This window comes from Podarcis raffonei, chromosome 10 (genome assembly GCF_027172205.1).
Source record: "Podarcis raffonei isolate rPodRaf1 chromosome 10, rPodRaf1.pri, whole genome shotgun sequence".
Classification (NCBI taxonomy): domain Eukaryota; kingdom Metazoa; phylum Chordata; class Lepidosauria; order Squamata; family Lacertidae; genus Podarcis; species Podarcis raffonei.
Window position 1 is genome coordinate 35,954,770 of NC_070611.1, and position 26,418 is coordinate 35,981,187.

At 43.0% G+C, this 26,418-nt stretch overlaps 1 protein-coding gene across 4 annotated transcripts in view; it reads left to right on the top strand.

Moving 5' to 3' along the window:
• Positions 1-26,418, top strand: part of SYT1 (synaptotagmin 1) — a 330,364-nt gene that overhangs the window by 245,818 nt on the left and 58,128 nt on the right. For all 4 annotated transcript variants that reach the window (XM_053404643.1, XM_053404640.1, XM_053404642.1 and 1 more), the window contains exons 6-7: positions 2,698-2,865; positions 11,019-11,186. In XM_053404643.1, coding sequence (XP_053260618.1) covers positions 2,698-2,865; positions 11,019-11,186 — 336 coding nt within the window. The remainder of the gene's footprint in view (positions 1-2,697; positions 2,866-11,018; positions 11,187-26,418) is intronic.

Sequence of the window (26,418 nt, forward strand, 5' to 3'; positions counted from 1 at the left end):
AAAGGCAAACACAATTGAATATGAATATAGATATATTTTTACACATACACACGTACTCATTTTACTCATATTCTCAACATTTTAAATGGTATTGGGGAAGTGTTGCAGGCATTTTCTTTCCATAGGTATTCTAACCCCCTGTTCCCCTCACAGATCCACAATGGCTACCCCATTCTGGGAGTTGTGGCTCTGGGAGAGGAATGGGGGTCACCGTACAACTCTCAGTACCCTTAACTAAGTACCGTCCACGGGATTCTGGGATGAGGACAGAGCCATGACTGTTAAAGTGTTGTCGTTGTGCTTTAAATGCACGGTGGGGATCTGACCTAAGAGAAAGAATTACTTTCTGTAGGGAGATAGCTACTCTTTTTTCCTGTTTATCCCTACTATGCGTGTGTCACATCAGGATACAAATTCTAACTCAGTAAATTCATGTTGGGAGTTCTCCTTTGACACTTTTGGTGTCTAAGGAAGACATACAGTGTAAAGCCAGCACCGATCCCTGGTGTGTCTTCAATCTTTCTGCCTCAACAGTAAAACTTTGTTCAATATTCTACGTACCTTTTCAAGTAACTCCCACACCATCCATTGTCCTTCAAAGAACAGCATTAAAGAAATCACCAGTCAAAGAATAAAGAGGTAGAGAGAGAGAGAGAGAGAGAGAGAGAGAGACTTCCAAAAGCAAACACATAAACAAAAGTATCCTGTATTTTAGACCTTTAGTGGACCACTCTGTAGCACTAAGAGCTCTTGAAATCAGTGTGGAACTTTTAAATCTTCAAAGAATAGTGGATGTTATGCAGGCGAGGGACTAGAGAAGCTGAAATCTTTTGTAAGAAATAGATATAACCTTCTTCAGAAGATGAACAAAAGTTGTCCTGGGTTTTATTAAAAAGAATGCTATTTTGACTCTAGAACATTGGCTTGGGGATTTTCTCCCCCTCAAGAGATTTATATTTTTGCTAGTAGATCTTTGGTAGCGCTCCAAGTATAACTAAGGTGCTAACTAGCATTTATTTACGGTTTCATAATTTCTTCTGCTGGCATAGTTCAGACATTATATTCCCCTGTTGGGCTCTTAACAATTTTCTTGGGATGGATGAGAAAAAGCAAGAACACAAAGATCCATGGCCAGGAAATCCAATTACTACTCATTGTTGGGAAATTGGAACAAGATCACCAAAATACTCCCTGGAGCATAATGACTCCATTCTAGAGAGAATTATTTTCTTTAAAAAAGAATTGAATTACATTCCCTTTCGACTAGCTCAACGTCACAGGCAGGCAAACTGATCCTGTGGCTCCTGGGTGGCTAATGTGGTATAATATATTCCTGATACTAGACTCAACCAGCAAATACAAAACACAAGCATCATAGAAACAAAAGTGGGTGTGGTGACACTGACAGGCAAGCCCATATTCCCCTGGTGTGACTCTCAGGGCCATAGCTCAGTGGAAGAGCACTTTCTTCATATGCAGAAAGGCTGGTGTTAAGTTCCTAGCATCTCCTAATAAGCCTGAGTGAGACCCCTGCCCAATTAAAGCTATAGACAGTACATAGCCAGATGGACCAATAGTCTTGACTCAGTATGAGGCCGCTTCCTGTGTACCTCTGTTCAAACCAGTTGCTCATTTACATTGCACTCGCAGTACCCATGCAGGTAAGGCTTCAGTCAGCGTGCGGTACTTTCTTAGTGATCCCATGAAGCCACTCTATATCCCATTTATAAATGGAACACAACTGGGCAGGCCAAAGGACATCATAGCGCCTTCCTTTGTGGAGAGCACCAGAATGGAGTGGGGAAGAGGGCAGCAGCCAACTACTATAGCCGCATAGTCCAGGGTTCCGGCAAGGGTCGTAGCTCACTGGTAGAGCACCCCAGATTCAATCCATGGTATCTCCAGATAGGTCTAAGTATGTCTGAAACTCTGGGGAACTGCTAATAGGCAGTGTAGAAAATACTGGCCTGGATGGACCAGTAGTCTAACTTTATATAAGGCAACTTCCAATGTTCCTGTGCCAGAGGGTTTTAATCCCACAGACACATGAAACAAGAACCATCTTTTGCCAGCCAGGAGCACACATGTTTCATGCCAAACCATGGTTTGGTTTTAGCGTTAACATATATAGTGGGTCAGTATAAGATACATAGTTAATCAACTGGTAAAGAATCCTTCCCTTTTAAGTATATAAATTTAACTTTTAGTAATCATGTATCGTAAGATTATTTAACAATACATTTTAAATTGCAGAGTCTTTTTAAAAATAATAATAATAAAGCCCCAGTAAAATAATCTGTTAGGGAGCTATTTGATGGTGGCATCACCAAATAAAATATAAAAATCCATATATAGCTCTAATCAGCAGCAGTTTAAATGCCTCTTGTCTGCTTAAAAACAGCTTCTTGAATCTGCGGCGGCTGTAATTGGGGTTTGGATGTTTGTTTTTTTAAAGAATCATGCACCTTTTTTCAAATCTGCGTTTATTAGAATGCTTTGTTCTTTTTAAAAGGAGAACTGCAAGTGTGTGCGTGTGTGTGTGTGTCAGCAGGCGCATGTATCTGTGTGCAACCATATTGTTGTGTACATGTATTTATAGAGAGAGATGTCAGGAGACAAGGCAAGCTCTTTCGTAAATGCTTGCTGAATATTCTGCTCTGCTGATTCTTTCTCACTTGCCTCTCCCTCTGCTTTCAGCTTTTGGTTGGAATTATTCAGGCTGCAGAACTGCCTGCTTTAGATATGGGCGGTACATCTGATCCCTACGTGAAGGTTTTCCTGCTTCCTGATAAGAAGAAGAAATACGAAACAAAAGTTCACAGGAAAACTCTTAACCCTGTCTTCAATGAGCAATTTACATTCAAGGTATTCTTTTGAATAATTACATGGCACCCATTTCTTTGTTTGCTATGTATACTAAAGGTTAATCTCTTTCCCAGTCACAGAATTGCTTATGTCCTGGTTAATTGGTGACCCACGGCAACAATGGCCTTTTCTCTTTGGGAGCCATTCCAGTGATTGCCCTGCAGTGAAAAATGTAAAGGACAAAGGATTATTACCAGGAGAATAATTCAACTGTAGCCTCAGAGCTCTGCTGTTTTGCATCTTTTCATGAATCTGACCTTGAGTCTGACTGAAACTCCTGTGAGGAAGGGAGCTGTAGCATGGACTCTTTAGATTTCCGGGAAAGCTGCTTTTGCTAAAGAGCCAAAGCCCATTCCAGAAGGTGGGAGATATCTGCCATGAATGAGATGGGGTTAAATGCTGCAGACCACCATTTATGAGCAAAATGAAAAGCTGTGTGCCTTATCCACTTGGAAACAGTGCTAGGAAGCTAGTGCTAAGAGGCCTCTCCTTTTCACTCTCTATGACAGGCATGTCCATTTTGGGGGCATAATCTGGCTCATCGGTTAGTTTAATCCGGCTCCTGGGGCAGTTTATTTCCTGTGGTAAAACTTAAAAAAGCTCAACAACTTCAGTCCTAAAAGAAGCTCAACAACTCCAACCCTAAGGAAAGGTCAACAACTTTGGTTGGCCCTTTGGTTGACCCCCTAAGCCCTTCACTTCATCAGATCTGGCCCTCTATGATCTAGCAAAAATTAGTTGGTCCCCTAATAATGACAATTCCTGATTGTATATTTTGGATTTTTTCTTATGAACCAACAACTGCTTCCTTAAAAAAAAAAAAAATGAAGGCCTCTGCTGGTGGAAAGCACAATCTCCCACACTGTATTGGAGGGTCTGGCAACCTTCTGGAGGAGATTTATAGAAGGCTGTGGAGGGAAGAGAAAAATTGCTTTTTAACTCTTGTGCCAGTAAGGTCCCCCACCAGTTTGGAGACACTGCTATTTTTTTCCCCCACTCTCGGAGGAGCACATATTCCCGTTTGCTTAACTATTACTAATAACAGTACTTGCAAGTGTTCAAAACACTTCACAAGCACTACCCTAAAGCCGAAAGTTTTTCAGTGAGTTCATGGTGCAGATGAAAGACATACCAAGGCCTTGCTCATTCTCTTAGCCTCCATGCAGATCACTCTCTTAGTTTCTACCCTAATCTTTGTAGAAAATGGGTAGCCCTCTGTGCCTTTGTAGCTTTAAATTGAACATCTTCTAGACAGGCTGATAGCTGAGACTTTGACACAACTGGGGGAAGAAGTCAAGAAACATGCATGTCTAAACTGACGAAACCATGTAACACGAGTCCTGAAAGACCTGCATTGGCTTCCAGTATGCTTCCAAGCACAATTCAAAGTGTTGGTGCTGACCTTTAAAGCCCTAAAAAGCCTTGGCCCTGAAGGAGCGTCTCTATCCCCATTGTTCAGCCCGGACACTGAGGTCCAGTTCTGAGGGCCTTCAGGCGGTTCCCTCACTGAGAGAACTGAGGTTACAGGGAACAAGACAGAGGGCCCTCTCAGTAGTGGCGCCTGCCCTGTGGAATGCCCTCCCATCAGATGTCAAGGAAATAAACAACCATCTGACTTTTAGAAGACATCTGAAGGCAGCCCTGTTTAGGGAAGTTTTTCATGTTTGAAGTTTTACCGTATTTTTCCCACGATAGGACACACCGGTCCATAGGACGCACCTAGATTTGGGGGGGAAATAAAGGGGAAAAATTTATTCCCCCCCCCCAGGCGCGGGGCTGGGGCGGGGGAAGCCCGAGCTTCCCCCTCCCCCAGAACGGGACCCAGAGCCATGCCGAAGCTGCGCGCAGCTTTCGCATCGCTCTGGGAGCTTGCGGGGCTGGGGGAGGAGGAAGCCCTCCGCCAGCCTCCAAACCATGTCGGGAGACAGCGGGATGGCGCGCTGCGCCTCTCCCGCTGTCCCCCGAGTTTGCGGGGCTGGCGACGGGGAGGAGCAGGCTTCTCCCCGTCGCCAGCCTTCTAGCCAAGTCGGGGGACAGCAGGAAGGGCGCGCTGTGCCTCTCCCGCTGTCCCCCGAGTTTGCAGGGCTGGCGACGGGGAGGAGCAGGATTCTCCCCCCCGCCAGCCTTCTAGCCAAGTCGGGGGACAGCGGGATGGCGCGCTGCGCCTCTCCCGCTGTCTCCCGAGTTTGCGGGGCTGGCGACGGGGAGGAGCAGGCTTCTCCCCCCCGCCAGCCTTCTAGCCAAGTCGGGGGACAGCAGGAAGGGCGCGCTGCGCCTCTCCCGCTGTCCCCCGAGTTTGCGGGGCTGGCGACGGGGAGGAGCAGGCTTCTCCCCGTCGCCAGCCTTCTAGCCAAGTCGGGGGACAGCAGGAAGGGCGCGCTGCGCCTCTCCCGCTGTCCCTCGAGTTTGCGGGGCTGGCGACGGGGAGGAGCAGGCTTCTCCCCGTCGCCAGCCTTCTAGCCAAGTCCGGGGACAGCGGGATGGCGTGCTGCGCCTCTCCCGCTGTCTCCCGAGTTTGCGGGGCTGGCGACGGGGAGGAGCAGGCTTCTCCCCCCCCCCCCGCCAGCCTTCTAGCCAAGTCGGGGGACAGCAGGAAGGGCGCGCTGCGCCTCTCCCGCTGTCCCCTGAGCTTGTGGGGCTGGCGGTGGGGCTCTCCTGAAGCCTGGAGAGCTAGAGGGGTCGGTGCGCACCGACCCCTCTCGCTCTCCAGGCTTCAGCGAAAGCCTGCATTCGCACCATAGGACGCACACACATTTCCCCTTCATTTTTGGAGGGGGAAAAGTGCGTCCTATAGTGCGAAAAATACGGTATATTGTTTTTAATGTTCTGTTGAAAGCCACCCAGAGTGGCTGGGGAAACCCACCCAGATGGGCAGGGTAGAAATAATAAATTCTTATTCTTATTCTTATTAATGTTTTCAGTAGGATGCGAGAACAGTTATATGCATATTTATTCATAAATTGGTCCTGCTGTGTTCAGTGGGGCTTACTTCCTAGTGAAGTTGTTTGGGATTGCAGAAAAAAGAAAAGAAAAACAGAATGAAAAATTGAGTCTGGAACACATGCAGTTTCTTTGGGTGGGGAGGGACACTGTAAATGAAGTTTGGTTCTCTTTTTCCTCTGATCCTTTCACCTAAAGGAATTATCTTGTCATTATGTCATGTTCATTCAAACACCTAAACATGAGTGGAGATGGAGAGAGGGAATCAAGACATATATTAGAGTGGTGTGCAATGCTGTCCAAAAAATTCAGAACCAAACTCAGAACCAAGTTTCCAGCAATATAACAGCAGCACAGCTGAACATCCTTTGAAGGGTTTTCGTCTGAAATGTTCACTGCACTTCAATCGCTATAGGCCTTTCCCTTGGTATACTTAGTCTTATAATGACAGCTCCAGTTTGAAAGCAGGGACAATAAGAGATTGAGGCTATGTAATCACTCAACAAGAAAGATATCCCTAGAGGCCCCCGACACTACTGCAGACATAAGCCGTTTTCTCTTGAAGATGTTCATAAAAATAATCCATTTTTTCCCCTTTGGTGTGGGGAGGGAGAAGAAACTCTTTTTACTGAGTTTTTCCTTTGAGTTTATTTAAAATGAAGCGAAACAGTAACTTTTAAGATTCAGGTGCCCAAAGCAAAAGGCAATGGTAAACATCTCCAATGGCCTGGTGCACACATTATGCTCAGCCCAAACCACAAGAGACTACCAGAGATGAATCTGTGACCACTTTGCTCCTGTCTAGTCATTCTATTGCAGTGCTAAGCCAAGCCATAGTTTGGTTTAGCATCTTGTCAAAAACCTGGGCTCATGGTTTAGCTCTCCTGGACAAGCCACAAGCCATATACCACGAGACAAACCATAGTTATAGTCCATAGTTAGTTTGGGGAAAACTAATCCATGAACCTGGGTTCTATGGCTTAGCATAGTGCAATGCAGCGGCAGAGTGACCCAGGAGGAGCAGAGCAGCTGTGATCTCCTTTCCAGGAGTCTGCATGCTCACACATTCATATTGAGCTATAGTTTGGTCTAGTGTGGTAGGCAAACCAAAGTCTTATGGCGTAAGAGATAAAATAAACTGAATCAGTCAAGGCACCTACTGAGCGCCACACAATTATCGCATTTCACCAAACAATGCAATATTCTTACAGTAGCTCCATTTTATTGAATAAAGATCTCAATGGATTAAATCCATTGATATTTTGGGTGCTCATACAGGAACTCATACAGGAGTCTGTGCTTTGTCTTTTATTTCAGCCATGGACACACAGAGACCTTTCCCACATATACAAGATATTAAGGCTGCAATCATCTAAACACCCTGGCATATTGTGAAAATCCAGACACAAAAGTTGTTGAGCAAAGTTGCTGAGCTTTTTTGGCAAAATCACAAACGCATTTTGTGATTTTTAAGGGAAATCACAAAAAATGACTCTGCCAACATGGGTTGCCATACGTCCAGATTTTCCCAAACATTTTTTTAGCGATTTCTGCCCAGACACTGCTTCTGACTGCAATATTCCAGCTATTTCCAGGAAATTCCGGACATATGGCAACACTGCTTAATGATACTTACTTAGGGTTGCACTGTAAGCAACCCCTATTCTTACTGATGTTCTGTGGTGCTTTGGATCATGCCCACCCATCTTGAACATTCATATTTTGTTACCCAGAAATGTCCATTAATATTTGTCACGTTCCATGTCATGGCTAATGAGTTCAGGGGTGACGCACCATAAAACGTATCTTGTTGTCATCTTCTAGCAAGCAACTATGAGAATTTTCACTGTGTGCATAATAGAAACGCACATTCTGTGTCAGATCTCTTTAGTCTTCTGCATTAGTTGTTACAGAAGTAGCCACGTCGTATTTTGGGCCACTCATACATTTCTCCTGAGTCACAAATAGGATTTCCTTTTTGCTCTTATCTCCTTAAAGGGTTTTTTAAAAAAATAAAAGTGATTCCTCAGCTTCTCAGATGATAGAACTGCTTTTAATTAATACATTTATGATCATACATATTGAAAGCTGAAGTACTAAAAGGAATTTCACCCCTGGGTTTATATCTTGACTTAAGAGTGCCAGGAGAATGTGATTCTTTTTGAACCATCAGCATCTGAAAAGTGAAGTGCAATTCAGAATAAAGTGTTCAGCCAGGAGGGAACCTTCAAACACTTCTGTGATGCCTCTGGAGGCTGAAGATTTCTATATCTGCAGCCTGTGTGATTTCTGGCCTGTTGTCATAGGTCATCAAAGTAAAAAATCTACCACAAGAGTTCTGTGCCTATGTTAATCACATGCACTGTGTCAAACGCACAGAAGGGCTTCATGAGCACCCACCTGAGTCCCTGGATAAAAAGGCAGGTGGCAGTACAGCTGAAACTCACCCACATGAATGCTGTAGTTATAATTTATGGTCATTGCAGTAATGTTGGGGGACTCCCATTTGGCCATATGGTTGATAATTAGATGGGCTTTACTGCGCAACCCTATACATGTCTACTAAGAAGTAAGTCCTACTGAGTTCTGCAGGGCTTATTTCCAGGATTGCAGCATAAGCTGTAATATTGTGAACAGATACGATATGATACGATACGATACAATACGATATGATACGATACTCTTTATTGTCATTCTCCCATACAGAACAACGAAATTGAAAAATAAAATCTACATAACACATTCAAAACCAACAGGCCTGCTATCCCAACCTGGTTAGCCCCCTAAAAACTCTGATACCCCATTTTTAAAATACAATATACTCCCATAGAAACTCCTTACACTGTGTTTAAAACTAAACTCGCATTTGGATGGAAACTATTTCTCAGGCGGCTAGTCCTAGTCTTTACAATATGGTGGCTGGCAATGATAAAAGTAAAAATTATTTGTGTTAGCAGATCTGCAAAATTATTATCATGCAAGTGGGACCTGTAACAGAACAGTTACAGTGTGGAGTGCTTCTGTTTAGGGTCCCAGCCACTGCATTCAATCCCCACATTAAAAACTGTCAGTGTTCTGCACATGCCGAGCATGCTCAGTTCTTACAGGGCTGGGGGTTTTTTGGGGGGGTGTTTAGTTAAGTTTCTTCCTAATTATTTTGGCACTTCTCCGTACCTTGAGGTTCTTCTGAGCATGTCTCACACTTGTGACTGAATGGTGTCAGCTTGGCTACGGCAGTAGTGTCCCTTGCAGCCTGAACTTCTGAAATAAACAGATCAGGCCAATGGTCAGTGGCCAACCAGGTGCCTGTGGAAAGCCTGCAAGCTGGACAACACACATTCTGCCCACCTGTGATTCCCAGCAACTGGTATCCAGGTGCATAATACCTCTGATATTTGAGGCAGAATACTGCTTCCATGTCTAGTAGCCGTTGTCCTTCCTAATTTGTCCAGTCCTCTTTTAAAGCTATCCAAGTTGCTTTGTACCGCACCTCGGCACGTAAATCTATAAAAAGGTAAAAGTTTATACAGTACAAACAGTCTTCAGGGAGGCTGCTTTAATGTTCTGTTCAGATACTCTTAAAAGAAAATGTAACAACGATGACCCCAAAAGTCACCAGTGAAGTGTGAAGCTTTTCCCACCTCTTTATAATCAAGCATATGGCTTAAAAATAGGGATAAATTAGGACGGCTGTGCATCCTACTTTAGAAGGAACACTTCTCTGTTCGAGGGCTCTTTGATCTAAGTCCAGTTTAAAGATAAAGAAGCATGAGAAGGGGAAACAAGCAGGCAGCACAGTTAGCACCGGGATAGGAGACTGAGCAAGCATGCAGATCATACAGTCTTCTCCACTATGTTGAGAAGTATTGCATTTCTATTTCGTTTATAGTAATTATTTCTGAATGTGAATCTATACATATAAATTAGCATACACAAATTGTATGCAGATCTTTATCTTCTTTTGTCCTCTTTTTTGGGTGATGCATTAAATGACCCCTTCGGATCAGCATTATGCTACTGTCGTATAACGTCAGGATACAAGTTAACGGGTGCTGTACTCCCCTGCCCCCTTTTGCCTTAACGGATGTGTCTTTTAACCTGAAAATTTCTTCACAACTTTTCAGGAACTAGCACGATGAGAGGAGGGTCAACGAAACACAGGTCCTTTTGAGAAGAAATGAAAGTTAGATGTTTGCAAAGGACCAAGGCAGATTGAAATGTCCAGCCATTTCACTTCACTTTAATTCCCCTCCCCTTTAAAGAAACTTGAGTAACAGTGAGAGAGAGATTTACAGGCACATATGGAAGCATTTGTATTTGGAAATATTAATGATAAGGGGTTTATTAAAAACGGCCAGGCCAACGGGGGTGGGGTTTTGTGTTATATTTCAAGCCAACTAAAGAAGTGATACTTCAGCTGCATCACTTCCCATGAATATGAAAAAAACCATGACTAATGATCCTCTTCCTAACCTAAAGCATCTGCCCATAACACATCAGAACAGGTGGAAAATTAGCCAGAGCCTGGCCTTCTGCTGCCAACATTTATAGCAATGTATCATGCTGTAGGATGAGCTTCAATATCCATTTGATGAAACACAGAATCCTGATATGGGGGGCTGTAAAAGAATAAAGCCGCTTTCAGGTTGCTTCCCTATGACCACTTACTTGGGATTAAGCCCTATTGAGCTCAGTGGGACTTACCTCTCAGTAGGCAAGGAGAGGATTGTGCTGGAAGAAAACTGCCTAGTCTCTAATTTCTCTGTGTCAGACATTGAAAGCCAGTGCTTTTCCATCAGTCTGTAGGCTGCTGTTTTTTTGGAAAGTGACAGCATGATTTATTGAGAGAAGCATTCTGCAGTATCGAAAACTCATGTATCTGTGGGGCAAATAATTGGTCTTTAGTTTCACGTTGGAGTTGTAACTTTAAGAACTCAGGGCAAATGCTGCAGAGTGATGAGCAAGCTACCACATTGTTCTGTAGAATGCTCTAGTCTGCTATTACAAACCAGGGCATCAGATGACTCTCCCAGAAAATGTGTGTCATATTTTTCCCCTAGTTCAATATAAAGGGAATGACAGCTGATAAAACAAAGAAATGGATTTGCATTGCAGTGAAAGCATATTTACTGCATAGGCTACAATACCTGGCATTTTCTCATTCTCTGATTTTATTTTTGTTTTATTTTTTGTAAAAAATAATAATACTACAGGTGCCGTATTCTGAACTGGGAGGAAAAACCTTAGTGATGGCAGTATATGACTTTGACCGCTTCTCCAAACATGATATCATTGGGGAGTACAAGGTGGCCATGAACACTGTGGATTTTGGTCATGTGACTGAGGAGTGGCGGGATTTGCAAAGTGCTGAAAAAGAAGAGGTAAGTAAAGCATATCTATTGTTGGCATTCGTTAAACCTCAAAAGAGTAGTGGGCAGAATCTGTTTTTACTCCTGTTAATCTGAGGGAATAAAGTAGCTCATAAACACTTAGAAAATATTCTGCTAGAATAAATTAAAACAACAACAATTTTGAGAGCTGTTTGGTATTCTTGTTTTATTTATTTTCTCATTGCATACTTCTTGCACCTTTGTAACACTAAAACCACACTGTCCTCCGCCCTCAGTAACCAAATAATACTGAGGGATATGGATAGGTGAGAGAAGAAAGGCAAAAGCTTTTTGCAGGATGTTTGGGTGAAGGAAAAGCTTACCATAGGTCAGAGACCTACAGGTTTGGAGGAGATTGTGCCATTTTGATTTTGGGAGGAATCTAATTATGAACACTGATTTGATGTGTCACTACTCACTTGTAGGCAGTATCACAAAACCTGAGGCTGGTGATGCAAAACTAGTACAAAACTATTGCATAATTTTTTGTAGGGGAGGAACCAGGTTTAGGGGTTCATAGTTAATGGTGCTTTTGCCTCTCTGTCCAGCCCTCTAGCAACCACAAAAGGGCTTGTGCTTTCTCAGGTGGCTTCCAGATTACTGTTGAGTATTCATCCTGCTATGTTGACCTAAGGTTTGAAGGAAGGATAGACAAAAGTTGGCTATTTAATGAGCATTCTTTCTGGTTCATTTGTGTGAAGCAAATGTTAACCCATGCATTCCCATGCACTTTCCTGTTTGCTTTGTTATTATTACTCTTGCAAAAGTCTGATGGAGCAGGGTGGGGGAGAGAAACAGGTTTGTTGTGCAAGAGCACCAAAATTAACTTTAATTGCTCAACTTGAATTTGCGAGTATGTGATTGAATGCCACCTCAAAATTAGAGAAAGGCTGGAAGCTCCCTTGCATGGAGATTTGTTTAAATAAAAAGCAGGCATTTCTCCTGCTGGTTCTTATCTCGTCCATACCTCCCTGCACATAGACATAACCCTTTCTCTCTCCCAAGCCCTGCATGCTTGCCACAGGACTTGGAAAAGAGGCAAATTTTTGTCACTCCTGCAGCTGTTTGGAGAAGATTTTCTTAAAAGAAAGCAGCAGGGAGACTGCTGCTTTTTCTTATCTTCTCCATACCACAATACAAACAAGAGAAACCCCTATTCTCTTCTGAAAACCATCTGAACATGCTAGAAGGATGGGGGATGAAGGTGGAACTCATAGCTGTCAAGCGTCCCTTATTTGGCAGGACAGTCCCTTATCGCAGCGCCATGTCCCGCTGCTGTCCCTTATTGATGATGTCCCTTAAATAAGCTACTGAAAGTAATGGGGCCCTTTCTATGTCCAGCTGTCCTTTGTCAACAACAAATTATTGCTGTTTTTTTGTGTTGAATATATACTATATGGTAATTTATGGACCTAATAGGTATCTAAAGCCATTTGCACGCAACAAAATATGTATTTCATCAAAGTAACTGTTGATCCCTTATTTTGGCTGCTGATCCCTTATTTTCGAGGCTGCTGGTCCCTTATTTTCAAATCTGTAAGCTGACAGCTATGGATGGAACTGGGGGTAGAATTAGGAGCAAAGGTAGAGAGAGGCCGGGCTTTTAAAGCAAACTAACATTTGTAGACGCCCTGGCTGCAATATTTGGAGCCTATACAGCATGACCATTACCCAGAAGCAAGATTGCTGGGCACAAGAGTGATAACGAACATACATACATACATACATACATACATACATACATACTGTCAGAAGGGAGTGTGGTTGCTCACGAAGATAAGAGCCAGGACTCCAGCCTGTCTTTTCAGGTTTTATTGAGTGCAAAACTTATGTACAGAGCAGGAGTTCCAAAACCATGTCTGCCTTAATCGCTAGCAGAATCTGGAAATGCCTTCTTCCTATTTCCCCTCCAGCATAGAAAACCGGGGAAACCCCCGGTTTTCTATGCTGGAAACCGGGGAACACTATGCAACGGAAGCTGCACATTCTCTTCCCTGGTAGCAATGTTTTGGCTCCCCTTTCTCTCGTCTTCCGTGTCTCCTGAAAACTCCCCCTCCTGGACTCTGACGAAGTGCAGCTGCTCAACTGAGGAGGGGGCTCTCTGTACTTTCCTGTCTCTCCCCCCTCCCCTGCAAGCAGATTCCTGACACATACATACATACATAATTTTATTTGTATGCCACTGTTCCACAGTTCAAACCGTGTTCAATGTGTCTTACAACATAACAAAAGTAGTCAAAACAAAACATTTAAAAATACACAACCAAACAAAACAATTTGCACATAAATCACAACATATAATAAAGATACAGAAAGCCAACAGCAACAACCCATTACCCAACAACACCCCCAGACAACACTCCAGCCCAGGAGTCTGTTCAGCAGTCTTAGCTTACAGGTTACAGGGATCCAGGCAGAGGGCCTTCTTGGTAGTGGCACCCGCCCTGTGGAATGCCCTCCCACCAGATGTCAAAGAGAACAACAACTACCAGACTTTTAGAAGACATCTGAAGGCAGCCTTGTTTAGGGAAGCTTTTAATGTTTGATAGATTACTTTATTTTACTATTTTGTTGGAAGCCACCCAGAGTGGCTGGGGAAGCCCAGCCAGATGGGCGGGGGTATAAATATTTTTTTAAATTATTATTATTATTGGCTTCCATAGCTGGAGTTAGGGCCCAGCCCTCCCAGGCCAGGTGAGAAAAGGCCTGCAAGGCAGGGAGCAGGAGGTACACTGGGACACTTTCTCACTCAATTCTGTTTCGTCTGAATTTCTCAAAACATGCACCAGGGAGATTTTTTACCATTTTATAGAATATGGGATGTTCAATGGGGTAGTCTCTAAAAGCAAACGTAACCAAGAGGCTCGTGACACCAGTTAAAGGCAAATGATTTGGGCCATGCACCTTAGTGTGTCACAGGAACATAGTACCATATAAAGATTAAGGGGGAATAATATGGCATGGAATAAGTCAAAGAAGAAATAACTCAGGGGTCCCCAAAGTGGTGCCCACGGGTACAGATGCAGATGCAAGAAGCCTTCCCTGGTGCTCACAGGGCCCGCTCTCAAAATTAGGCTTCAAATAAGCATTCTGTTGTAGCCAATAGGATAGGTTGCAACCTTTGCTTGGCTGTGCAGAGTGGGGTGATTCTCACAACAGTCTCTCCAGTTTGCAAAGCTATGGGACCCCTGGACTGCAGATTTTGAGCTTTCCCTTTGGAATGTGCCTTACTGCTTTGAAAGGTTGGTCAGTATTATTACGCTTGTGCTGCAGTTGGGGTGAGGAGGCTGTGGCTTAGAGAGAGGGGCTGGCTTAAAGACAGCCTGCAGCTTTGCAGCAGAGGCCGGATTTGAACTGAGGATTTCCTGACGAGCTCTGCCCCTTAGCTACTATGCTACACGTGGAGCTTCAGCTGAAATCCTGTATGCAGTTACATGGGCTTAAGTTCCCTTTGAACTTAATGAGGTGTGCTTCTGAGCAGACCTGTGTAGGATTGCACTGCCAGAAGGCTAATGCTGCAGTATACATGGTTATTCCTCTTTGTCAAAACCCGTGTTCATTTGACATAATAAAAGCACAGGGCTCTTCATGGTTCCGATTGTTTTGCTGGTCCCGGTCATGTTCTTTGGTATAGCGTCTTGCCGTGCCAATGAACACCTGTGCATTAAAGTGTAAGTCACATACACTGTAGACTTATGAGTCATAGCTTCATTCCAGCAATGATAAGAACAGGAGAGGGTTTCCACTGCAAATAATAATAATAATAATAATAATAATAATAATAATAATCCTGACTGCAGTCAGTGCAGAAGTATAGCTCTGCATCTTCTATTATGTTTAGAAATCTTTCTTGTTTCAGAAAATGACATGCCTGTTGGATGATTGTATTCATGCAATAAATGTTTTCCATGATAAATGAAGTAAGCCTTCAATGTTGTTGTTTTTTGTTTCTTAGCATCTTTCTGATTATGTGCTTGACGCACTCAAGTGAGCAACCAATAAATGTGGGGAATTGCCATTGTTTAGTGATTAACTGGAAAGTTAGATGAGGTTTGTTTTTTCTTTATGCCTGATAAATTATTTTCTTGAAAGCAAGTGTGCTATGTTAGAAAAATTAGCATTACTTTGAGAAGAAAACTTACTTTTAAAAAATGAGGTGAAACTTCATAGTTTTGATTTCGTCTTGCAGTTTAGCACATATGCAATATTTTGTGATCTTCAGGACTGATGTAAACCTTGCCCTGTTGCTGCTATTTTGAGATTGTTTCAGTCTGCACACTTCACCTCCAATAATTCAGAGCCTGCAGCAGACCCCATCTCATGCCGAATATGTTCTGCTGCTAGCCCTTCATGCTTCGGCTCCTTGTGTATCTTTCATAGAATTGCAGAGTTGGAAGGGACCCTAAGGGTCATCTAGTCCAAACCTGTGTGCAGCAGTCTCAACTAAAGCATCCATAACAGATGGCCATCCAACCTCTGCTTACAAACCTCCTTGGAAGGAGAATCCATCACCTTCCAAGGGAGTCCATTCCACTGTCAAACAGCTCTTACCATCAGAAAGTTCTTCCTGATGTTTAGGTGGAATCTCCTTTCTTGTAATTTGAACCCATTGGTTGAAACAAGCTAGCTCCACATTCTATATGACAATTGAAGATGGCGTTCTTATCTCCTCTCAGCCTCCCCTTTACCAGGCTAAACATACCCAATTCATTCAACCACTCCTCATAAGGCTTGGTTTCAACTTGATCGCCCTACTCTGCACATGTTCCAGCTTGTCAACATCCTTCTTAAACTGTGGTACCCAGAAATGGTCACAGTACTCCATTTGTGGTCTGGCCAAGGCAGAATAGAGCTATTACTTCCCTTGATCTAGACACCATTGTTCTGTTTATACAGCCTCGAACAGCATTAGCTTTTGTTTTTTCCTTTTTCCTTTTTTGCTGTTTTGCTGTAACCATCACACTGTTGACACATGTTAAGCTTGCGGTCTACTAGATCCTTTTCACATGTAGTACTGGCAATCCAGGTGCCCCCTCCATCTTATATTTGTGCAGCTGGTTCTTTCTGCCTAAATGTAGAACCTTACATTTGTCCCTGTTGAAATTCATTTTAATAGTTTTGGCCCAGTTCTCCAATCTGTTAAGGCCATATTGAATCCTGTTTCTGTCTTCTGTGGCATTGGCTACCCATCCCAGTTTGGTGTCATTTGCACCCCATCAATACCTTCATCCAAGTCATTTATAAAGACGTTGAATGACAATGGGCCCAGAACCATTAGTGAGCACTCTTTGGGTTTGGTCAGTCAACTAGCTATAAATCCACCTAATAGTTAGTTACCTCATCCTGCCCATATTTTACCAGCTTTTCCACAAGAATATCATAGGGCACACTGCAATGTTATCAGTTAAACGGTCTAGACAAATATGTGTTGCTATGTAGAGAATTCTACTTTAGGGCACGTTATTGTAATATAGATGTTTCTCCTTTGAGTCTGCGGCTTAGAAATCTTATGTATTTCAGCTATGGAAGTTCTGCTGCGATTTTCCCTATCTGTGCTGAATTGTCTCTGGTTCATGGCTTGCATAGTAGATGGCAAGACTTTATTGTAACGCTTCAATATCCTAAAGATACCAAGCAAAACACAGCAAAACTGGAAACAGGGTTTAATTAGACCAGATGTGCATTGAGGGGCACATGCTTGTCTTGTTAGTGCTCATGGTACCACGACCTGCCCCACTAATTCCAGAAAAAAGCATGATTAAAATAGACTTAAAATCCTAAGCAACTGGATCCCATCCAAAATGGTACAACAAGTGTAATTATGTTTAATTACTGCTAAGACATTTTTAAAAAACAGACTTATCTTTATTTTAATTGCAGAATGTAACATTTGTCACAGAAAGCCAAATTTGTAGGCAGTCTGTTCAGTTATAATAATACAAATTGTTATGACAAGTTTTCACTTAAATTTTTTTAAAAAAAAACTTTTTGCTGATAGAGAATCATAAGAAAGCTGGCAATTAATGATGGGGAAATTAATCCTTGAAATAGTTTGGTTGTGACCCCTGAGGGTGGAAGCATATTTTAGCTTCCATTAATGATGGTCATGACCACTTGCTTAATCACCTAAACTGACCTTAGTCCATCTTCTCTCTTAAGTCTTTATCTTAACTGCTCTTTACACAGAATTCTGTTGTTGTACATAATAACGCAGAGTTTTAATGAGCGGCTGTGGAACAGGAAGACGCATCTGACAAGCTGTTGCCCTCTTCATTGCACTAACTAAAAATTCAGTCTGTTTCCCAGCCCTCTCTCCTTAAAAGGGTCAGGGATAAAATCAAAGGATGGGGTTTTAATGAGACATGAGAGGCTTCCTTCTGTATCTCGTGACCCAAGCAAATTTAAAAACCAGCTTCATGACTTTTCCCCATTTCCCTACAGAACAGCCGATTAATAAGTCAATGTTGGTGAAGCACTTTAAAAGATAAGAAGTGCTGTGTAAAGTATTTGTTAGGCTTTGCGAGAGCTTGAAAGAACATCTCCAGTCTGTAGGATGGCTGGTGAAAATTGTATAGGAGAGATCACATGAGCTACAAGTCAGGACAACATCTTTCTAACCTTCCTCCATTCAGCCTTGTTAATGTTATACATAATTGCTATGTGTGTTGCATAGCTTCAGGGAGAGTCAGACTCCCTGAAGCTAGGCAAAGAATTGATGAAAATGGAGCAGGAGAAAGACAGCAGTTCACTAGTGGATGGCAGATTAAGCAGCAGGCTGGAAAAAGCTTGAATGAGGGAGCTGTGGGAGAAAGGGACCAAGAAAAAAACAAATTAGGAGAGAACAGTCTTGTTTAACTTTTTACTTTTCTTATTTATGTATGGGCAGATGCTAACCCACCCCAAGAACTTCAGGCGAGGTAATGAAATCCATTTGTTATGTAGGTAAAGCATCAAACCACAGGAAGGCTACCCCACTTTTGCAAACTAAAGCAATGCTCTGCATTGTGGAACTTTGTGTTTGCCTTTTGCATTTCCTACATCAGGACTTGCTTTCACAGCAGGTGTGATAAACCTGTGGCTCTCCAGATGCTATTGAACTACAGCTCCCATCATCCTTGGCTATCAATCATGCTTGTTGGGGCTCTTGAGGATTTTAGTTCAGCAACATCTGAAGAGCCACAGGTTCTTCATAGAATCATAGCATTGCAGAGATTGAAGGGACACCGAGGGCCTTCTAGTCCAACCCCCTACAATGCAAGAATATCAACTAAAGTATCCATGACAGATGGCTATCCAGCCTCTGCTTGAAAGCCTCCAAGTAGGAGGAGAGTCCACCATCTTCCAAGGAAGACCATTCCACTGTTGAACAGCTCTTGTCAACAGAAACCAAGCTTGTGTTTTAGCAAGTGAAGACTTAAATCCAACCTTGAACTATGTGATTACTGACTGGTATGTTCTTGTGACACTCACACACCCCTTTGTATTCTCCACCATGACAAGGAAGAAACATTAGCAAAGTTCAAGAACTCATTCTTGCCTATCAAAAACACTTGGACCAACAAAGGGTTGGGTCTTGGGGAAGAATTTCATGCGCCAGGTAGAGAGGCTGGGAAAGCTGCATTTCACTTTTACCACCACAGAGTTTCTCATTATTCTTTTTTATTATACTGTACAAAATTTAAACAATCACACAGGCCCTCGATTTGTTGCAAACTTTTTTATTGTGAAGTGAATGATCCAGCAGGAAGCTTATTCTTCTGGGCCTTATACAGGAGAATTTCTCCCTGGATGATGCCAAAAAGCAATGGAGGGAAAAATATGCATTTCTGAAAAGGTTATAGACAAAGAGTTGGGAGGAGCAGCCTGAGAAAAAAGAAAGCTTAGTCATTTTCTTTGCATTCCTCCTGCCAGTTTTTAAATGCCAATTTAGACCATGTCAGATTACCATAGTAACCACTTAGCCTCTTTTCAGATCTTGTTGTATTTTCACTTTAGTTTAACTACTTGCTGAACTGACATTTAAAGCACTTTGTATCGTAGCTATGATAGACAGAACGTATTTATTAAACAAAAAGAAATGAACGTCTTGCACAAAGCACAGTAATGAAAAGTGTAGCAATTGGATTCCCATTGTAAATTGCTTTAATAGCCTTAGACAGGCTGTATGGTGCTAAGGAAATACTTAATAGTGAATACCCTTCAGTGAATTGAGAATGTGCACTTTATAATGAGAAGACAGTTTTTCAGTCATAATTTATCCAAGGTGGTTTAGTACAGTGGTGCCTCGCAAGACGAAATTAATTCGTTCCGCAAGTTTTTTCTTCTTGCGAGTTTTTCGTCTTGCGAAGCACGGTTTCCCATAGGAATGCATTGAAAATCAATTAATGCGTTCCTATGGAGACCGCCTTCAGACCAGGTCCGGGGACAGTCTGTCCCCGGACCTCTTCTGAAGGCTGGCGGGGGGAGAAGGACTTTTCTCCCCACCGCCAGCCTTCAGAACAGCCTTCTGAAGGCTGGCGGTGGGAAGAAAAGCCCTTCTCCCGCCGCCAGCCTTCAGAAGAGTTCCCGCAGGGCTGCCTAGGCTGTGGATAGCAGCCTGCTGCCCGGCGCGAGGGGCACTCTGAAGCAGAGCGCCCCTCGCACGGGGCAGACATCTGCAGCTTGGGGAGCCCTGCAGGAGTTCCCTGCAGGGCTCTCCAAGCTGCGGATAGCAGCCTGCTGCCCTGCGCGAGGGGCGCTCTGCTTCAGAGCGCCCCTCGCGCGGGGCAGACATTTGCAGCTTGGGGAGCCCTGCAGGACTTCCCCGCAGGGCTCTCCAAGCTGCGGATAGCAGCCTGCTGCCCCACACGAGGGGCACTCTTAAGCAGAGCGCCCCTGTCGCGGGGCAGACATTCGCAGCTTGGGGAGCCCTGCAGGACTTCCCCGCACGAGGGGCGCTCTTAAGCAGAGCGCCCCTCACGCGGGGCAGACATTCGCAGCTTGGGGAGCCCTGCAGGACTTCCCCGCAGGGCTCTCCAAGCTGCGGATAGCAGCCTGCTGCCCCGCGTGAGGGGCGCTCTTAAGCAGAGCGCCCCTCGCGCGGGGCAGACATCTGCAGCTTGGGGAGCCCTGCAGGAGTTCCCCGCAGGGCTCTCCAAGCTGCGGATAGCAGCCTGCTGCCCCGCGCGAGGGGCGCTCTGCTGCGCGCCTTCTCCTCTGTTCCCGGACCTGTCCTGAAGGCTTGCGGTGGGAGGAGGGCTTTCCTCCCCACCGCCAAAATTCAGAATGCTGTTCTGAATGTTGGCGGTGGGGAGGAAAAACCCTCCTCCCACCGCAAGCCCTGGGAACAGAGGAGAAGCGCTGCGCGCCTTCTACTCTGTTCCTGGCCCTCCCACCGCAAGCCTTCAGGACAGGTCCGGGAACAGAGGAGAAGGCACGCTGCGCTTCCCCGCTGTCCCCGGAGATTTCCCTATGGGCTTTCGTCTTGCGAAGCAAGCCCATAGGGAAATTCGTCTTGCGAAGCCGCTAAAAATCGGAAAACCCTTTCGTCTTGCGGGTTTTTCGTTTAGCGAGGCATTCGTCTTGCGGGGCACCACTGTAATAAAAAAGACACATTACTTCATAAGAACGTAAGAAAGGCTTTGCCAGATCAAATCAAAGTATATCCAGGGTTCTGTTTCCAACATGGGTAGGCAGATGGCTTTGGAAGCTCATAAGAAGAATCTGAAATCAATGGACTGTCCTAAGATTTTCTCATCTGATATATTTAGAGGTTTATATTTAGAAGTTTCTTATACTGTATAACCGTTATTAGGTACATCCACAATTAATTGGTCCACTATCTAAGCTAGTAGCAATTGCCACCCATTGAAGATGTGAGTTTCTCCTTCCAGTCAGCTTTATTAGGGTGATCCCAAGTTCCAATATTATGAGGAAGGCTAGAAAATATTTATGTACTTTCACCACATTTTTACAATCTCTTTTCAAATTTCCTTAAGTTAAACCATTTTTTTTTTTTGGTCAATGATGTCCAGATGTTTTAACCTCCAACATGTAGACCACTTGAAACAATGTATGACTATCATAAGACTACATTTATTAAACTGGTAACGAGAAGAAAATATTTAGCAGCCCATTATGAAGATCCTGTGTGTATGTGTATATATGAGACAGAACACACATGTGTACATGCACACACATGCTTATATATACACATCTTTGGAGAGAGAGGGTACACATATCTGTATAAGTTCTGGGAAAAGAACGGATGTGTATGGGTGATGATTCAAGGGGAGAGAGACTGTGTATGGTTGAAGATCATGGAAAAGAAAAGGTGTGTATGTGTGTTTTTAGTAGCTAGTATGGAAATATGGAGTGCATGCATGTGTGTCTCTGGCTGACAATTTGAGGAAGGAAGGAGCTATGTGAGAGTTGGCTGTGTCAGACTATGCCCCTTGGTGTGAATAAAATTTAGTAGAACATGGTGGTATCTCAAGCAAAAGGCCACGGTTCAATATCACGACAGGAAATGCAAAAGGAATGTTAGAAACCAAGACAGAAGTGCCGGCATTATAACAGGAAAAATTAATGGAACAACTCCCACATCTGAATTCTCCCTTCCTATTGCAAACTGCTTTGGGTGTCTGGGGTTTTGCAAACCCCACTGAACAGCCGATCATAGCACTTGCAAAGCCCAATGCACAGGGTTTTACGCAGGACTCTTCAGGCACTACTGATCAGCTGGTGCACTTTGAAACCCCCTTTCAGCCTAGCCACACCTTCACCTACCTCTGCAGGCGAGTTTTGCTTGACTGAAAGAGTCTCGCAGGCCAATGGGAAGGCTGGAGGTTCACCACCCCACCTTAAAAAAAATATTGTGGTCTAGAAGTGCTTTCAAAGTGACTAATAAATCGGATGGGAGTTGAAGGATAAAAAGGTTGAGGACAGTGCAGGAGGAGAACGATCTGGACAAGGAGGAAATAGGGAAGAAGGGAAGTAGAGAGATGAGACCAGAGAGCAGGCATTCCAGTCTCCCAGCATCACTGCAGCTTATTATATTGCTGTGTCACTTCAGTGTACGTCTTGTATATGTAACATTATTATTCTAATTTCCTATTGTGCCAACTATTTCCTCAGTGGAGCTTTTCTTTTTGTCTCATCTGAAGATGTTACGGGATGTCACAACAGCTGGTTGTGCAAATGATTGGCAAATCTGCCTTCCTTTCAAAAGCCTTAAAGCGTAATAATTTATGTGGCTCCTCTGAAGGCGTATGCGTTACCACCACAAGTAGGTGGGTACACCTCATGCATCTTCCATGGTAGGAAGATAAGGAAGTCCTTGGGGTGTTGCGGTGACAGTGGGAGAAAAAATGATGGATGCCCATAGGACTGTTTCTGCTTCTGTTCCGAAGCTGTACAAGTTCTGATTACTAAATGAATTAGTTTCCCATCTGTGGTAGCTATTCCTCCTAACCATTTGGGGCAGGGTATATTATTAATCTATTTAAAATTATTTATATCCTCTTCCCCAAAAGGTATCGGAGCAGTGCAGAAGAACACGATGAAATATTAATGGAAGAAAGAAAACTGTTAAATTCTCAGCAGCCCAAATAGCTAGAAGGGCATAAAAAGCATGGTTACTCCGAAAGTTTTAAATTGCCCTCCTAGGGAGAAGCAGCGAAGGAATTTATTTATTTATTTAGCAAGATTTATAGGCTATATATATATATATATATATATATATATATATATAAACACATACAGTGATACCTCGCAAGACGAATGCCTCGTAAGACGAAAAACTCGCAAGACGAAAGAGTTTTTCGTTTTTTGAGTTGCTTCGCAAGACGAATTTCCCTATGGGCTTGCTTCGCAAGATGAAAACGTCTTGCAAGTTTGTTTCCTTTTTCTTAAAACCGTTAATACCCAGGGTATCCGTGCTTCGCAAGACGAAAAATTCGCAAGACGAAAAAACTCGCAGAATGATTTAATTTCGTCTTGCGAGGTACCACTGTATATATATATATATATATATATATACACACACACACACACACACACACACACACACATATATATATATAAAATCCTCTAAGCAGTTTAGAGATAAACCTACAATATTCATTTTTAATAATAAAAACAGATTTTAGAACAGTAGACATAATAAAATACAGGCAAAATCAGCATTTTTAAAAACAAGTATACAGAATGGAATTCCAGGTCTTGGTAGGATTGCCTAAACAAAAATTGTTTGAACAGGCATCAAAAAGAGAGCAAGAGTCAGCATGGAAGCCCTGCTGCAGGAATAGGGAACCCATGGCCCTTCAGATGTTGCTGGACTGCAACTCCCATCATCCCTGACAATTGGCCTTGCCTGCTGGAGCTGATGGAGTATGGAGTCCAAACCTATCCCTACCCTGCCGTATGTGTATCTTATATCCTACACCAGCCTTCCTCAACCTTGTGTCGTCCAGCTGTTCTTGGACAGCAGCTCCCATCATCCCCAGCCAATATGGCCAATGGTCAAGAATGATGTGGGTTGTAGTCACCAGGACAGCAGCTGGGGCAGGTTGTCACACAGTGCTCTTCATCAGTGATGCGTTGTGTCAGGATGCCTAATTCCAACATTACTGAATTCTAGCAGCTTGCTACTGTTTTTCAGTTCTTGTATATATGCATTCCTCACTTTCCTATCAACACAGGAAACTGGACCATACTCATTCATGCATGTGTGTTTGAGCACCAACCAACCAGAAGTGTGTTTGTTGACAGCAGACATATAAAGTTCCTCCTGTATCCTTACAGAGAATGTTAGCAATTAAATTAGTTCACGTAACATTCTCAGATTGTTTGCTATTCTCACAATGCAATAGACCAGGAGGGAATTGCTCAGGGCCACATTCCTTTGTAGGCAACTTTTTTGGGGGAGAGGGGGGTTCATGCCAGTATAGATGGAGCCATAGGCAAAAGTTGGGCAGAGCAATGGATGTGACGCTTACCTTTGTACAGTAGGCTACGTTCCAACCAGGCAAAAGCCCATGCAGGGAAGTAAGCAAAAAACACTACCCAAGGCACTTGAGAAGGGTATGTGGCAAGGACAGTGAAGACTGTAGCCTGGGGAGCACAGAGCAGTGGCCCAGGGTGTGTTCTAAGGGTTGGACAGAAAGGCCTTGAGGGGTCTGCATTTGGCCTTCAGGCCTCAGGTACCCCATCTCTGCAACAGACCAACTCTGCCAGACGAAATCCTGCAGACAATCATCTACTGTGTGAAAGAATGGATGTAATTTAGCCAAGGGATTCAGAAGAAGGATCCCTTTTCTTACTTTTTCTCTGTAACATGTTATTATATAGATTAGTAGCCATGTTGGAAGAAAACCTTTTACTCTACTGGTTCAGCTACAAAAGATTTATTACCTTGCTCCTGTGATTTTAGCCTGTGCATTATCAGATCTGCAGTGTGTAGTTTTCAATCTGTGGCAACAATCACTTTTAGATTCCGAGACAACCTCTTGATAATGTGAAATGCATTAACTGAACTGGCTCTACTATTGGAAGGTTTTTAAAGATCAAGCAAGGGCAAGCTATTATTGCTTGCCTTGGCCCGATACAATAGGATGAAGATTATCTTTAGACCAGCTACAATAGCTACATAATTGTGCCATAATTATGGGAAGGCTTTGGTGTTTGACTTTTTATAATGCCTAGTAATCCAAAAAGAACATCCTGTGAATGTATTACATTTGCTCTCTGTGTTGCACTTAAAAAACTGTTCTTGCAGAGAGAAGAGCCTTGCAACGTGTTATAGTTAATAAGTTTTCCCTGCTGTCAAAAGTAATAATATTAATGTCCCATTCTGAGTTAAATTAATTGTGCTTAGCACAGTGGCTTGCATAAACGTGAATGACATGTAGAAATGTGATCGGGCAGGGTCTTGGAAGAAGCCAAGTGGTGGAATGGAATAAGATGCAATCATTAAACATAGTGAATGACTGGATATACAAATGCATCTATTTGGTAGAGGATGTGTGGGGGAAATTAAAAAATATATACCCTGTCATTCTTTTGGAGTGCGAGCTCAAGTTCCTTATTCGCTTATCTTTTTTACCTATTTAGAAATAAGATTTCCGTTACTTAGGAGATAAATATATTTAGCTCCTAATTTAAGCCATAGGCAATCTAATTTCCAAATCTTGGCCTCCTGTTTGGAAGTGAAAGTGCACCTTCATTCACAAAAGGTACTTGAGATGGAAACTTAAGTACCTTTCACCTTAGTTTCTGGAAGAGGCAGCTGATTGTAATTACTTTGAAACTGTTGGCCTTGAAGTGGCATGTTCAGTCCATAATGATGGCATTTACGCCCCCATTAATCTTTTTTTGTTTTTTCTCTTTGACAGAAGCGCTTTCTAGAAATGGTTAAAATATCGTTATAAATACTAGAAAGACAAGGCTAGTAAACGATGACTCACACAGAGTATTATGGTCAGAATGATCAATCTGCTCTCTGCAGGAGGTTAATTGGCACAATTCATGTGAATAAAGTCAGCTGCCACAGTTGCCTGGCCCCCTCACAGTCTGACTGATGTTTGAGCAACTTTGGATCCTTGGTAGTTGCCTTGATGACACTGACACAAATGTGATGAGGAATGACCAATTTATCATGGAAAGGAATAGATATTTCCTTGAAAAAGTGATAGCCACGGTTATAAAATTGGTCATGATCCATTGACTGCATTCCTGTTAAGATTCAGTAGAATGACACATGCATAAACGGTCACTGGATTATATAGTTATTTTTAAGATTCTCCCACTCCTGCATATGTACAGAATACATACATGATATGGTATTTTGATTTAGAAACATGAATAGTGATAATAATCTTGAATTAGCTACCCTACAGTTACTGGAGTAATCCACTAGTCTTTGTGCCAGGACCGTAATTAATGAGCCAAGTAGTCATAATTCCTTTACAGAGGCATTAATGGATCTTTATCATCATTATGCCCTTATGTTTCATTCCAGAAGTAAATAAACTTCTTCAATCTGTCATAGAAAGAATAATTTTCTTGTCTTCTTTCCCTGAGTCCTACTAAATTTGTAACCATGGCATTTTAGAAATTTGCCAGCTATGTACTTCTCCATAATCTATGGATGGCACATTTAAAGGTTTAAATAGAGTCAGGATTCTATTTTGGTTTCCATAATTTAATTAGCAGCCATTTCCACATCTCTTTTTCTGACAATCTC